The sequence below is a fragment of the Engystomops pustulosus genome, chromosome 3, assembly GCF_040894005.1.
Source record: "Engystomops pustulosus chromosome 3, aEngPut4.maternal, whole genome shotgun sequence".
Classification (NCBI taxonomy): Eukaryota; Metazoa; Chordata; class Amphibia; order Anura; family Leptodactylidae; genus Engystomops; species Engystomops pustulosus.
In genome coordinates this window covers 228,959,366-228,976,006 of record NC_092413.1, presented here as the reverse complement: position 1 = coordinate 228,976,006, position 16,641 = coordinate 228,959,366, and the positions used below count along the sequence as shown (strand labels likewise).

At 44.9% G+C, this 16,641-nt stretch overlaps 2 protein-coding genes across 2 annotated transcripts in view; one reads left to right on the top strand and one right to left on the bottom strand.

The window, feature by feature from the left end:
* Nucleotides 1-16,641, top strand: part of LOC140122762 (fucolectin-like) — a 147,769-nt gene that overhangs the window by 11,701 nt on the left and 119,427 nt on the right. The gene's annotated exons all lie outside the window — the stretch shown is intronic.
* LOC140122759 (NACHT, LRR and PYD domains-containing protein 3-like) overlaps nt 1-16,641 on the bottom strand; it is a 56,661-nt gene that overhangs the window by 2,568 nt on the left and 37,452 nt on the right. The window contains exons 7-10 of the mRNA XM_072143953.1: nt 14,822-14,850; nt 4,501-4,642; nt 3,327-3,497; nt 1,261-1,431 (exon numbers count right to left, since the gene is read on the bottom strand). Of these exons, the coding sequence (XP_072000054.1) occupies nt 1,261-1,431; nt 3,327-3,497; nt 4,501-4,642; nt 14,822-14,850 (513 nt within the window). The remainder of the gene's footprint in view (nt 1-1,260; nt 1,432-3,326; nt 3,498-4,500; nt 4,643-14,821; nt 14,851-16,641) is intronic.

Here is a 16,641-nt window from a genome sequence, read left to right as displayed (position 1 = left end):
GCAGTTTTTGAAGCCAGAAGCAGGGTTGGATGGCAATGGGTGAGAATGGATCAATGAAAGAAGCTGCTTCTCTTCTTTCTTGTCACTTCTGGTTTGAACATCAGAAATTGCATCACAAAAACTAAATGTGTAAATTTACTCACTGCCTTTAGGATCTTACAGGATCTTACAGGCACTGACTGCAGACAGCCCTGGGGTCCTGATCGGACTGTAGGGCTGCTATTACAGCGACCGATGCCCCCAAAAGGCAGCGTGGGGTGATCCTGGGGGAGAGACCTCTGGCAGGCTGCTTAAATTCCGTAGTTGCATTGACCACAGCATTTAACAGGTTAAACACTCGCGATCGGATCTCACTCCGACCTCAGGTGTTACACTGACACCTAGTGTTGTATGATGCTGGCTCCGATTTCAAGCTCACATTGTCCTCGAACCCCTTGCCATTCCATCCGCACTATGCTTCCTGGTGCTTACAAGAAAGTCAAACAGGAATTTTTAAAACACATTGTTATGGCTTCGACTGTGTAAATTGGAATCTGCAGCAACCATAGCGATGTGGATGGCTGAAATGACTTATATAGTAAAAATGGAGGAATTGGTGGTTTGGATTATGCTGTATTTACATTCCACTTGAAGTGGCTGGCGTGGACATCCTCTAGGGATTCTCCACTGAGTTCTCTGCTTAATAGCTTATAAGTTTATTTTAGGACACTGTTCTCCCCCCCCTAGCCACATTAGCCATGTGGGAGTCTGTCCATGTCTATTTGTCCTGTCAGGTTTATGTTGTCTGTTGCATACTTTGTTAGTTGTGTTCTATTGTTTTCTTAATGCTTGTTACATGTGCATTGTTATGCCAGTTTATGTTGGTACAATTTTCATCAATGAATATCATTGAATCATAAATTATATATAAATAATTGTGTACTATGTGTGGCACTATTCTTTCCATCAAAAAGTCAAAACCAGAGAGGCCAGACAGACCCCACTTCAAGTCATTGGGGTCGGCCCAGTACCTTATGTGAAGGGTACACACTGCCAGCATAGTCGAGATTACCACGAATGCAGTACAACAAGTTCATTCACACAATTTTGGGGAGAGTAAAAAGGGTAGATAGGGACTCAGCTTTGGAAAAAAAAAATCTGAGAAATTTGGGCTTACTGCTCCGAATACAAGCAGGTTCTATGTGAATATAGATGAGTGGTAGATGAGTGGCCACCCATACCACCTTAATTCTCAACCACTATTGCATCTCTTATACTCACTCAAGTTCTTTAATGTTGCAGCCTGGACTAAAGAGAGCTTCCATCAAGTCACTGAGGTGAGGACCAGACAGATGGTTACCAGACAGGTCAAGTATTTTCAGGGAAGGATTATTCCTTATTCCAGAAACCAATTGGATGCAGGATGTGTCTGGAAGATTATTTCTACTTAAACTGTCAATTAAAAAATGAGATGTGAATAATGAACCAGCAGTCAGTATCATACATGATAAGATTAGATGCACACACAATATAAAAAGGATTAGATACACAAATCAGCAGTTACAAAGGATAGGACTATGTCTCATAACAAGGAGCAGTCATACGTTTTTATAGTAGAAATCAAAATGGAACATAAAATAGAATAAAAGGCATGTATAACTTGTCTCCATATGTCTCCTCCTGTACACATCTCTTATACTCACTGTAATGTCTCCTCCTGTACACATCTCTTATACTCACTGTAATGTCTCCTTCTGTACACATCTCTTATACTCACAGTAATGTCTCCTCCTGTACACATCTCTTATACTCACTGTAATGTCTCCTCCTGTACACATCTCTTATACTCCCTGCAATGTCTCCTCATGTACACATCTCTTATACTCCCTGTAATGTCTCCTTCTGTACACATCTCTTATACTCCCTGTAATGTCTCCTCATGTACACATCTCTTATACTCCTTGTAATGTCTCCTCGTGTACACATCCCTAATACTCCCTGTAATGTCTCCTCCTGTACACATCCCTAATACTCACTGTAATGTCTCCTTCTGTAAACATCTCTTATACTCACTGTAATGTCTCCTCCTGTACACATCTCTTATACTCCTTGTAATGTCTCCTCCTGTACACATCCCTAATACTCCCTGTAATGTCTCCTCCTGTACACATCCCTAATACTCACTGTAATGTCTCCTTCTGTAAACATCTCTTATACTCCCTGTAATGTCTGCTCCTGTACACATCTCTTATACTCGCTGTAATGTCTCCTCCTATACACATCGCTTATACTCACAGTAATGTCTCCTCCTGTACACATCTCTTATACTCCTTGTAATGTCTCCTCCTGTACACATCCCTAATACTCACTGTAATGTCTCCTCATGTACACATCTCTTATACTCCCTGTAATGTCTCCTTCTGTACACATCTCTTATACTCCCTGTAATGTCTCCTCCTGTACACATCTCTTATACTCCCTGTAATGTCTCCTCCTGTACACATCTCTTATACTCCTTGTAATGTCTCCTCCTGTACACATCCCTAATACTCACTGTAATGTCTCCTCCTGTACACATCCCTAATACTCACTGCAATGTCTCCTCATGTACACATCTCTTGTACTCCCTGTAATGTCTCCTGTACACATCTCTTATACTCACTGTAATGTCTCCTTCTGTACACATCTCTTATACTCACTGTAATGTCTCCTTCTGTACACATCTCTTATACTCCCTGTAATGTCTCCTCATGTACACATCTCTTATACTCCCTGTAATTTCTCCTCCTGTACATCTCTTATACTCCCTGTAATGTCTCCTCCTGTACACATCCCTAATACTCACTGCAATGTCTCCTCCTGTACACATACCTAATACTAACTGCAATGTCTCCTCCTGTACACATCTCTTATACTCCCTGTAATGTCTCCTCCTGTACACATCTCTTATACTCCCAGTAATGTCTCCTGTACACATCCCTAATACTCACTGTGATGTCTCCTGTACACATCTTATACTCACTGTAATGTCTCCTGTACACATCTTATACTCACTGTGATATCTCCTGTACACATCTCTTATACTCCCTGTAATGTCTCCTCTTATACACATCTCTTATACTCCCTGTAATGTCTCCTCCTGTTCACATCCCTAATACTCACTGCAATGTCTCCTCCTGTTCACATCTGATATACTCACTGTAATGTCTCCTCCTGTACACATCTCTTATACTCCCTGTAATGTCTCCTCCTGTTCACATCCCTAATACTCACTGCAATGTCTCCTCCTGTTCACATCCCTAATACTCACTGCAATGCCACCTTCTGTACACATCTCTTGTACTCACTGTATTTCCTCTATCATGCAGCCCGAACTAGACAGCGCCTCCATCAGGTCACTGAGGTGAGGACCAGACAGACGGTTCATAGACAGATGCAATATCTTCAGTGAGGTATTATCTCTTATTACAGATGCCAACTGGGTGCAGGAAATGTCTGATAGATTATTCCTACTCAAACTATCAGAATAAGAAGATGAGATGTGGGTGATGCATAACACAATATCACAAAGAATATTAGATACACAGCTCAGCAGATGATATCACAAATGATGGGATTAAACAATTTAGAAGGAAGTCTAATACTGAAAGGGATTGTATATACAGCTCTGCACACTCTATCACACATAGTAGGATTATACACACAGATCAGCATACAGTATTACATATGATATAATAAGAAATACAACTATATATGACACAGTCACAAGAAGCAGTCATCATCTTATCTCCTCCTGTACACATCTCTTTTACTTACTGTAAAGTTTCCTTCTTTACACATCTCTTATACACTAATGTCTCCTCCTGTTTAAATCTTTTACTCACTATAATGTCTCCTACTGTACACATCTGTTATTCTCAGTGTAATGTCTCCTCATGTACACATCTCTAATTCTCAGTGTAATGTTTCCTCCTGTACATATCTCCTATACTCACTGTAATGTCTCCTCCTGCACACATTTCTCATACTCACTGTAATGTCTTCTCTTATACACATCTCTTATACTCACTGTATTGTATCCTCCTGTACATTTCTGTTATACTCATTGTAGTGTCTCCTCCTGTACAGATCTCTTATACTCACTGTATTGCCTCCTCCTGTACACATATGTTATACTCACTGTAATGTCTCCTCCTGTACACATATATTATACTCACTGTAATGCCTCCTCCTGTACACATATGTTATACTCACTGCAATGTCTCCTCCTGTACACATATGTTATACTCACTTTAGTGTCTCCTCCTGTACACATCTCTTATACTCACTGCAATGTCTCCTCCTGTACACATATGTTATACTCACTTCAGTGTCTCCTCCTTTACACATCTCTTGCACTCACACACTCGCTGTAATGTCTTCTACTGTACATATCTGTTATACTCTCTTTAATGTCTACTACTGTACACATCTGTTATACTCTCTTTAATGTCTTCTACTGTATACATCTCTTGCACTCACTGTAATTCCTCTACCCTGCAGCCTGGACTGGACAGAGCTTCCATCAAATCACTGAGGTGAGGACCAGAAAGACTGTTACCAGACAGGACAAGACTCTTCAGGGAGGGATTATTCCTTATTCCAGAAGCCAACTGGGTGCAGGCTGTGTTTGGTATACCATTACCATGCAAACTGTAACAATAAGAAGAAGAGATGTTTAGGTACATTTGATTATAAGAAAAAAATACACATACATAGTAGGATTACAAAAAAGCTCAGCAGACTCAGCAGATACATGATAAAATTAAATAAACAGCTCTGCAGACAGTATCACACAGGATAGGATTAGATACATGGCTCAGCAGGCAGTATCACACAGGATAGGATAAGTTACACAGCTCAGCAGTCAGTATCACACATGAGAGGATTATATACTCAGCTCAGCAGTCAGTATCACACAGGATAGGATTAGATACACAGTTCAGCAGTCAGTATCACACAGTATAGGATTAGATACATAGCTCAGCAGTCAGTATCCCACACGATAGGATTAGAAACACAGCTCAGCAGACAGTATCACACAGGATAGGGTTAGATACACAGCTCAGCAGCCAGTATCACACTAGATAGGGTTAGATACACAGCTCAGCAGTCAGTATCACACAGGATAGGATTAGTTACACAGCTCAGCAGACAATATCACACCAGATAGGACTAGAAACACAGCTCAGTAGACGGTATCACACATGATAGAATTAGATACACAGCTCCACAGTGAGTATCACACATGACAGAATAAGATACACGGTTCAGCAGACAGTATCACACAGGATAGGATTAAATACACAGCTCAGCAGACACTATCACACATGATAGAATTAGATACACAGCTCCACAGCCAGTATCACACATGTGATATCCTGCATGTGTAGCTTCCCCGCTTAGGTACAATACCGAACAAAGAAAAATGAGCACCGATGGTATCAATAAAATCACAATTTTATTAAATACAATTAAAAATGGGGGTAGCATATAACAAAACAGAGTGATTATGCAGCAAGCATAAGGTGCTGAGCAGCAGAAGAAGTTCAGTGAACTGTACAATTAATAAGGACATAATGTGCAAAGTGCTAAAGTGCATAAAACTGAACATATGGTAAAAAAACAATGATATATCTCAAGTACTGGTAGTACACAGACCACCATTTAACACAAAGGTAAGTACCTTAAATCCAGGGGCAGTAGAGTACACACAAGGGCCGCTGCTCAGCACCTCCCCGACACGTGTTTCGTCCGCTCAGGACGCTTAGGTACCCGGAGTTCACCTTCTTCTTCCTGGTGCATGTGAGTGCATTGTCCGTGTATAATGTGCTGTGCGGGGAGTCACTAAGATCCTGCCCCGATATCCTGCATGTGTCGCTTCCCCGCTCAGGTCCCCGGAGTTCACCTTCTTCTTCCTGGTGCATGTAAGGGCATTGGTTGCGACACAATTTGAAAGTAGAATTCTGCGCTCAGTCCGAATCAGTCAGATCATTTGACGATCCGCCCCCAAATTCTGTTGCATGAAAGCTGGCGTGACAGCGCCAAAATCCGATCGTGTGAGGCACAATCCCTCTGCAAACCCCTGTTCAATACCTGTCCAAGCTGCGCAACTCCCGAAACCGCCAAACAGTCCGACGAAAGTGCGATCCACGACCCTTGGTAAAGAAGCCCCAGTGTGATGGATTCCACCTTTTAACAACTACAGACTGAAACCAAAGACTCTTAGACGGCACAGATTGCTACTAGAGATGAGCGTACATACTCGTCCGAGCTTGATGCTCGTTCGAGCATTAGCGTACTCGAAACTGCTCGTTGCTTGGACGAATACTTCGCCCGCTCGAGAAAATGGCATCTCCCGCCGTTTTGCTTTTTGGCGGCCAGAAACAGAGCCAATCACAAGCCAGGAGACTCTGCACTCCACCCAGCATGACGTGGTACCCTTACACGTCGATAGCAGTGGTTGGCTGGCCAGATCAGGTGACACTGGAATAGACTAGCCCCTGCCCGCGCTGCTCGGATCATTCTGTGTCTGGATGCCGCTAGGGAGAGAGCTGCTGCTGGTCAGGGAAAGCGTTAGGGTGTTCTATTAGCTTACTGTTAGGCAGGAGTGATTCTACAAGAACCCAACAGCCCTTCTTAGGGCTACAATAACGTTATACTTTTTTTTTTTGTTTGCTTGTGGCTGGGCTTGCTGGCACTAGTAGTGCAGCTAGTACCATATTGTGAGGAATTTGCAGGGGGACTTGCTACCGTTGTGTTTAGCTCTTAGTGACATGCATATCCACCTCAAACACCGAAGTGGGACAATTTATTAGGGGTTTGATTAGAATTAGGCAGAGTCTGCTGATTTTTTTTTTTTTTTACCTTTATTTCATTTTATAGCTCAAACTCATCTTGCAAAGCAGTGTGCTTTCAGTGTCGGCTACAAAATAGCCATAGGAGAACCCCAACGGCTTACTTAGGCCTACAATAGCGTTATATTTTCCTTTTTTTTGTTTGCTTGTGGCTGGGCTTGCTGGCATTAGTAGTGCAGCTAGTACCATATTGTGAGGAATTTGCTGGGAGACCTGCGACCGTTGTGTTTAGCTCTTAGTGACACGCATATCCACCTTCAACACCGAAGTGGGACAATTTATTAGGGGTTTGATTAGAATTAGGCAGAGTGGGCGTCCAACTACTGCAGGGGTCAGAGGCCGTGGTCCTGGGCGGGGTGAGACACCACCTGCTGATGAGGGAGCAGGGGAACGCCGCAGAGCTACACTCCCTAGGTTCATCATGTCTGAAGTTACTGGGACTCATGGTAGAGCACTGTTGAGGCCAGAACAGTGCGAAGAGGTGATGTCGTGGATTGCGGACAATGCTTCTAGCCATTTGTCCACCAGTCAGTCTTCCACGCAGTCCACCCATGTCACCGAAATCAGCACTCCTTCGGCTCCTCCACCTCAGCCTCCTTCCTCCCAGTCTGCCCCCTCCCAGCAAAATTTGGCATTTGAACCGGCATACTCTGAGGAACTGTTTTCTGGACCCTTCCCACAGTCACAAACCACTTGTCCGGTTGCTGCTGAGCAATTTTCCGATGCCCAGGTTTTCCACCAGTCGCAGTCTGTGGGTGATGATGACATTATTGAAGTAGTGGAAGAAGTGTGTAAAGAGGTGTCGGATGATGAGGAGACACGGTTGTCAGACAGTGGTGAAGTTGTTGTCAGGGCAGGAAGTCCGAGGGGGGAGCAGACTGAGGGATCGGAGGATGATGAGGTGACAGACCCAAGCTGGGTTGATAGGCCGGGTGAACACAGTGCTTCTGAGACGGAGGCGAGTCCTATAGCAGAACAGGTTGGAAGAGGCAGTGGTGGGGCCAGACGGAGAGGCAGGGCCAGAGCTGGTGCATCAGCGCCAAATGTTGCCCGTAGTCAAGCTCCCGTGGTGAGGGCTAGATTTTCAGAAGTCTGGAGGTTCTTTAAAGAAACACCGGATGACCGACGGACTGTGGTGTGCAACCTTTGCCAAACCAGGATCAGCAGGGGTTCCACCACTACTAGCTTAACTACCACCAGTATGCGCAGGCATATGAATGCTAAACACCCCACTCAGTGGCACCAAGCCCGTTCACCTCCGGCCGGGCACACCACTGCTCCTTCCCCTGTGTCATCTGCTAGTCAGCTCCCTGCCCAGGACCACGGCCCAAACACCTCCTGTGCGAAAACCCCATCTTCGCCTCCACGATCCTCCACAGCATCCACCAGCGTTCAGCTCTCCATAACCCAGACACTGGAGCGCAAAAGGAAGTATACTGCAACCGACCCACACGCCCAAGCCCTCAACGTCCACATCTCCAAGTTGCTTAGCCTGGAGATGCTGCCCTATAGGCTGGTAGAGACCGAGGCCTTTCGAAACCTCATGGCGGCGGCCGCCCCTCGGTATTCGGTCCCCAGCCGCCACTACTTTTCCCGATGTGCCGTCCCAGCCCTGCACAAGCACGTGTCAGAGAACATCATCCGTGCCCTGACCAACGCCGTTTCTGACAAGGTCCACCTGACCACAGACATGTGGACGAGTGCTGCCGGGCAGGGCCACTATATATCGCTGACGGCACATTGGGTTAACTTGGTGGAGGCTGGGACCGAGTCTGACCCTGGGGCTGGTCATATACTGCCGACGCCGAGGATTGCGGGGCCTACCTCGGTCCAGGTCTCAAAGGCCTACTATGCCTCCTCCTCCTCCCACCCCTCCTCCACCTCCTCCTCCAAATTACCATCCGTGGGCATGGCGCCATCAGTCGGTAGCTCTAGGCACAGCAGCAGTGCCGTCGCTAAGCGACAGCAGGCGGTGCTCAAACTGCTGAGCCTAGGCGATAAAAGGCACACCGCCCAAGAGCTATTAAAGGGCATCACGGCGCAGACTGATCTGTGGCTGGCACCGCTGAACCTGAAGCCAGGCATGGTTGTGTGTGACAACGGCCGTAACCTGGTGGCGGCTCTGCAACTCGGCAGACTGACACATGTGCCATGCCTGGCCCATGTGTTAAATCTCATAGTTCAGCTTTTCCTCAAGACATACCCCAATCTGTCTGATTTGCTCACGAAGGTGCGCCGCATCTGTGCGCATTTCAGGAAGTCCAGCACAGATGCTGCCACTCTCAGGGCAGCGCAGCGCCGCCTCCAACTGCCCGCTCACCGACTGTTGTGCGACGTGCCCACAAGGTGGAATTCAACATTAACCATGTTATCCAGAGTTTACCAGCAGCGCAGAGCGATTGTAGACTGCCAGATGTCAACTTCCACCAGAACTGGTAGTCAGGTCAGTCAGCTTCCTCAAGTCTACAATGAGGAATGGACGTGGATGTCTGATATCTGTCAGGTGCTGAGTAACTTTGAGGAGTCAACACAGATGGTCAGTGGCGATGCCGCCATCATCAGCCTCACCATCCCGCTGCTTGGCCTGTTGAAAAACTCTCTGGTCAGCATGAAGTCGGAAGCTTTGCGCTCGTCTCAAGAGACGGGGGAAGAAGATTCCCTTGTTGATAGCCAAAGCACCCTTAGGTCTGTTTCTCAGCGCATATCGGAGGAGGTGGAGGAGGATGAGGAGGAAGAGGAGGAGAATGTTGGCGAGACAGAAGAGGGGACCATTGTTCAGTCCCTCACTGTTCAGCGTGTATGGGCAGAAGAAGAGGAGTTGGAGGAGTTGGAGGAGGAGGAATTGGGCAGTCAGGCCAGTGAGGGGAGTGAATTTTTGCGCGTTGGGACTCTGGCGCATATGGCAGATTTCATGCTAGGCTGCCTATCCCGTGACCCTCGCGTTCAAAGAATTTATTCCAGCACCGATTACTGGGTATTCACTCTCCTGGACCCACGGTACAAGCAAAATCTTTCCACTCTCATCCCTGGAGAGGAAAGGAGTGTGAGAATGCATGAATACCAGCAGGCCCTGGTGCACAAGCTGAAACAGTATTTCCCTTCTGACAGCGCTAGCGGTAGAGGGCGTACTTCTGCGGGACAAGTAGCGAGGGAGAGTAGGCGAGCAGGCAGCTTTTCCAGCACTGGCAGGGGTACGCTTTACAAAGCCTTTGCCAGTTTTATGTCACCCCAGCAAGACACTGTCACCTGTCCCCAGTCTCGGCAGAGTAGGGCTGATCTTTACAGAAAGATGGTGAGGGAGTACATAGCTGACCATACCATCGTCCTAAATGATCACACAGCTCCCTACAACTACTGGGTTTCAAAGCTGGACATGTGGCACGAACTGGCGCTGTACGCCTTGGAGGTTCTTGCCTGCCATGCCGCTAGCGTGTTGTCCGAGCGGGTTTTCAGTGCAGCTGGTGGCATCATCACCGATAAGCGTACACGCCTGTCGACTGACAGCGCTGACATGCCAACGCTTATCAAGATGAATAAAGCCTGGATTTATCCGAATTTTGATTCTCCACCAGGTGAAAGAAGCTCAACCTGAATAATGTATGCACTCCTCCTCCTCATTGTCCTCCTTCTCCTCCTCTTTGTACACTAAAGCATAGGAAACTGGCTATTTTTTGCCAGGGCCAACTGGCTCTAGCTATAGTACTCTATGTATTTAATTTTTCTGGATGGCCACCTACCCGGTCCTCTGTTTTAAGCAATTTTTGGGAGTGCCACATACAGGCACTCAATTTATTTAATTTTTCTGGAGGACCACCTACCTGCTCCTCTGGTTTGAAAACTTTTTTGGACTGCCACATACAGGCACTATCCAAATTAAATTGTCTCCATAGCAGCCTCCACATGTCGTCTTTTTAGCTGGCTCCACACGTTGTCTCCATTGCTACCTCCACACGTCATCGCCATAGCTGCCTCCAAAAGTCGTCCATATAGCTGCCTCCATACATGGTCTCCTTATCAAACGAACTGTGTCAGGCAGAATTTTGGGTTGTTTTCATGGCTTCCACATCAAACTTGTTAACTTTGTCGCCACCCTGCTGTGTAATCCACAAAATATACTGGCAAACTTTTATCATTTACCAATATTATTTCAGCGCTTCTTGCGCATCTGTTTACATTCCCCTCACCCGCCATATCCTAAACTTATAAGAACGCTACTACACTTGATCTTATACAAAAGGTTCTTAGAAGTGCTGTTTTGGGAGTAGCCTAGAGACAGGGGCTTGGTTTGGGGAAAGCTCGCCTTTCTGCGGAGCGCCAGCTCCATCTCAAGATCCAACTAATATATTTTTAACTGCAGCACCTTTAATCTACTACTAGTTCACTGCCTCCATACATCGTCCCCTTATCAAACGAGCTGTGTCAGGCAGAATTTTGGGTTGTTTTCATGGCTTCCACATCAAACTTGTTAACTTTGTCGCTACCCTGCTGTGTAATCCACAAAATATACTGGCAAACTTTTATCATTTACCAATTTTATTTCAGCGCTTCTTGCGCATCTGTTTACATTCCCCTCACCCGCCATATCCTAAACTTATAAGAACGCTACTACACTTGATCTTATACAAAAGGTTCTTAGAAGTGCTGTTTGGGGAGTAGCCTAGAGACAGGGGCTTGGTTTGGGGAAAGCTCGCCTTTCTGCGGAGCGCCAGCTCCATCTCAAGATCCAACTAATATAGTTTTAACTGCAGCACCTTTAATCTACTACTAGTTCACTGCCTCCATACATCGTCCCCTTATCAAACGAGCTGTGTCAGGCAGAATTTTCAGGTGTTTCACCAGATACATAGTGGAACGGGGCCCATCTGTCGCCGCCATGCTGGAGACCTGAAGTTGCAATCATAGCAGCGCAATATGGATGCCCCATACTGTCGCTCTTAATCATGGAACCATTTCCGTAAAAACAATTAAAAATAGAACCACTATGCTATTCCATTATTCCTAGGTGAAATATTCAAACGACCCGGCCTGCTTTGAAAATTATAATTTTTTCAAAGTAAACGCTTCTGGCCCCCAGGCCCATTTTGGGAGGGGAGGAGCCGAGAGACAGGGGCTTGGACAGGCGAAAGCTTGCCTGGCAGTGGACCGCCAGCTCCATCCCAAGATTAGGCAGCCTCAGAGGCATCCATGCATGCTGCCCCTGCTGTTTCCTGTCCATTTTGCCTCCACGATCCTCCACAGCGTCCACCAATGTCTCATTTCAACTCTCTATTCCCCAGACGCTGGAGCACGAGAGCATATGCAGCACATCATCCCCTTATCAAATGAGCTGTGTCAGGCAGAATTTTCAGGTGTTTCACCAGATACATAGTGGAACTTGGCCCTTCTGTCGCCGCCATGCTGGAGACCTGAAGTTGCAATCATAGCAGCGCAATATGGATGCCCCATACTGTCACTCTTAATCATGGAAGTCGTCTCCATGGCTGCCTCCACATGTCGTCCCCTTATCAAAAGAGCTGTGTCAGGCTCATTTTTCGAGTGTTTCACCAGATACGTTATGGAACTTGGTCACTATGTCGCCACCATGCTGTGTTATCGACTAAATATACCGTCAACCTTTTGTTCACATAGGAAATCATTTCAGCGCTTCTTGCTCACCTCCTTTGGTGAATCCTGAGTCCATTTAGGGTATGTCGCCATGACACTCTCTAGCCTGCCGCTGCTGCCGCTGCCTCTGCATGCCATCCCCTATAGTGTCAGGGTCAATTATTGCATGTTTTAGATGCTATCTAGCCTCATTCGGTCACTCTGTCATGGCCATGCTGTTGCCCATAATTTTGGCATAATGGTGCGATTAAGCAGCCTCAGAGGCATCCATTCATGCTGCCCCTGCTGTTTCCTGTCCATTTCCGTGGTGTTTCCATCCTTTTCTGAGGTTCCCAGGTGTTTGGCCAGTCTTCCCTGTGCAGAGCCTTGGTCCCCTTGAAAAATGCTCGAGTCTCCCATTGACTTCAATGGGGCTCGTTATTCGAGACAAGCACTCGAGCATCGGGAAAAGTTTGTCTCGAATAACGAGTACCCGAGCATTTTAGTGCTCGCTCATCTCTAATTGCTACTAATTGCATTATTACAGCAGAGGTGAGGGCAGTTTGTGTCTTCTCATTTCTACCATTGGAAATACAATAATACATCCATCCCAATAATATTTTTGGCATAATCGGCTGGAGAGGCCAGTAAAAATAGAAAAAATGATACGTATATATATATAGTATTCCAGATAAGACAATAATTATGATGACAATTTGAGCTTACAGCTGGTTCTCTTATCCCACAGTATAATAGACCTAATGATGGAGATTTATCAAAGGTGTCTGTGAGCACAACCAATAAGGACAACCTTACATTTTCCTACAGCAGTTTATAAAATGAAAGCTTATCTCTGATCGGTTGCCATGTCCGCATTAGGTAGACCTAGTTTTGAGCTCCTTTGAAGGAAGAGTTATAGCGACATCAAATTTCGTAGCATTTTGTAGATTAAGGGGAACATATACAAATAAAATTACAGAGCAATAACATTGTCATATGGGACATTACAAGTGATGGTCCTGCTTCAAAGAGCTGAGGGAGTGACACAAGAGCTTACAGTCTATGAGGATGAGGGAGTGACACAAGATCTTACAGTCTGAGGATGAGGAGGTGACACAAGAGCTTACAGTCTATGAGGATGAGGGGATGACACAAGAGCTTAAAGTCCATGAGGATGAGGGGGACACAAGAGCTTACAGTCCATGAGGATGAGAGGGGACACAAGAGCTTACAGTCTATGAGGATGAGGGGGGGGCACAAGAGCTTACAGTCTATGAGGATGAGGGGGTGACACAAGAGCTTACAGTCTATGAGGATGAGGGGGTGACACAAGAGCTTACAGTCTATGAGGATGAGAGGGGACACAAGAGCTTACAACAATTCTTGCCTCCTCACAAAGCTGCTTACATATTGTCCTGTAGCCCATCCCAGCCTTGTGAAGGTGTACAATTTTAACCCTGATGTCCTTAGACAGCTCTTTGTTCTTGGCCATGGTGGAGTGGTAATAGTGTGATTGATTGAATGTTTGTACAGGTTTCATTTTTACAGGTAATAAGTCCGAACAGGTGCTATTGATACAAATACTTGAGAAAATTTATCATAACAAAGAAAAATAGTTCTATGCCAAGGGAACTTGTTACCACCTTTGCACATATACAGCCAGTGACAGGTTCCTACAGAGCTCTAATAACTGAATGACCCCTTCTTTTAGCTAAAAATATTTTCGCTTTCATCCACTTAAATCACCTTTTATCTTATATTACCTGGTATCAGACCGGGGCGTGCCCTGCTTAGCCGGCCCCTCCCATACGCTCCTCCCCATGCCTTATGCTTCCTTACTATTCAGCAGTTCATGTCATCTGACCAGAGTAACATCATCTCAGGTCCTTTAGCTTCTTAATAATAGCAAACTGTACACCACGCATGTATCTGACCACATGAAGGTACTGCAGCCTCTATGGACTTCTCCTCCTCTCCAACCTCCATTGTAGTGTCTCCTCCTGTACACATCTCTTATACTCTCTGTAATGTCTCCTGTACACATCCCTAATACTCACTGTAATGTCTCCTCCTGTACACATCTCTTATACTCTCTGTAATGTCTCCTCTTGCACACATCTCTTATACTCTCTGTAATGTCTCCTCCTAGGGACTGGAGACAATTTGTGCCTAAACAGAAAGTCATAATACATAAATGCAGCCCTTTTGTGCACACTTGGCTATTTAGGATTAATTTGGTGCAAGCATATCCTTTGTTCATTTGACACAATGTGAAGTCGCATAAAATTATTTGCAACACAAATAGACAGAACAATCCTGTGGAGCATAAATGAAAGAATAATAAATGCATAACTTGTCACCACATTTATCCTCCAAAAATACATCTCTTATACTCACTGTAATGTTTCCTCCTGTACACATCTTTTATACTCACTGTAATGTCTCCTACTGTACACATCTCTTATACTCACTGTAATGTCTCCTACTGTACATATCTCTTATACTCCCTGTAATGTCTCCTCCTATACACATCTCTTATACTCACTGTAATGTCTCCTACTGTACATATCTCTTATACTCCCTGTAATGTCTCCTCCTATACACATCTCTTATACTCACTGTAATGTCTCCTCCAGTACTCATCTCATATACGCACAGCATTATCTCATCCTGTACATCTCTTATACTCTCTGCAATGTCTCCTATACACATCACTAATAATCACTGTAATATCTCCTCCTGTACACATCTCTTATACTCTATTTAATGTCTCCTCCTGTACACATCTCTTATATTCACTGTAATGTATCCTCCTTTACACATCTCTTATACTCACTGTAATGTCTCCTACTGTACACATCTCTTATACTCACTGTAATGTCTCCTACTGTACATATCTCTTATACTCCCTGTAATGTCTCATCCTATACACATCTCTTATACTCACTGTAATGTCTCCTCATGTACATCTCTTATACTCACTGTAATGTCTCCTCCTGTACATCTTATACTCACTGTAATGTCTCATCCTGTACACATCCCTAATACTCACTGTAATATCTCCTCCTGTATACATACTCACTGTAATGTCTCCTCCAGTGCCCATCTCTTATGCTCACTGTAAAGTCTCCTCTTGTTCACATTTGTTACACTCATTGTAGTGTCTCCTCCTGTACACATCTGTTATACTCTCTGTAATGTCTCCTGTACACATCCCTAATACTCACTGTAATGTCTCCTCCTGTACACATCTCTTATACTCTCTGTAATGTCTCCTCTTGCACACATCTCTTATACTCTCTGTAATGTCTCCTCCTTTACACATCTCTTATACTCACTGTAATGTCTCCTACTGTACACATCTCTTATACTCGCTATAATGTCTCCGCCTATACACATCTCTTAAACTCACTGTAATGTCTCCTACTGTACACATCTCTTAAACTCCCTGTAATGTCTCCTCCTATACACATCTCTTATACTCACTGTAATGTTTCCTCCTGTACACATTTCTTATACTCAATGTAATGTCTCCTGCTGTACACATCTCTTATACTCGCTGTAATGTCTCCTCCTTTACACATCTCTTATACTCACTGTAATGTCTCCTACTGTACACATCTCTTATACTCACTGTAATGTCTCCTACTGTACAGATCTCTTATACTCCCTGTAATGTCTCCTCCTATACACATCTCTTATACTCCCTGTAATGTCTCCTCCTATACACATCTCTTATACTCACTGTAATGTCTCCTCCTGTACATCTCTTATACTCACTGTAATGTCTCATCCTGTACACATCTTTTATACTCACTGTAATGTCTCCTCCTGTACATCTCTTATACTCACTGTAATGTCTCATCCTGTACACATCTCTTATACTCACTGTAATGTCTCCTCCTGTACATCTCTTATACTCACTGTAATGTTTCATCCTGTACACATCCCTAATACTCACTGTAATGTCTCATTCTGTATACATACTCACTGTAATGTCTCCTCCAGTGCCCATCTCTTATGCTCACTGTAATGTCTCCTCTTGTTCACATCTGTTACATTCATTGTAGTGTCTCCTCCTGTACACATCTCTTATACTCTCTGTAATGTCTCCTGCACACATCCCTAATACTCACTGTAATGTCTCCTCCTGTACACATCTCTTATACTCTCTGTAATGTCT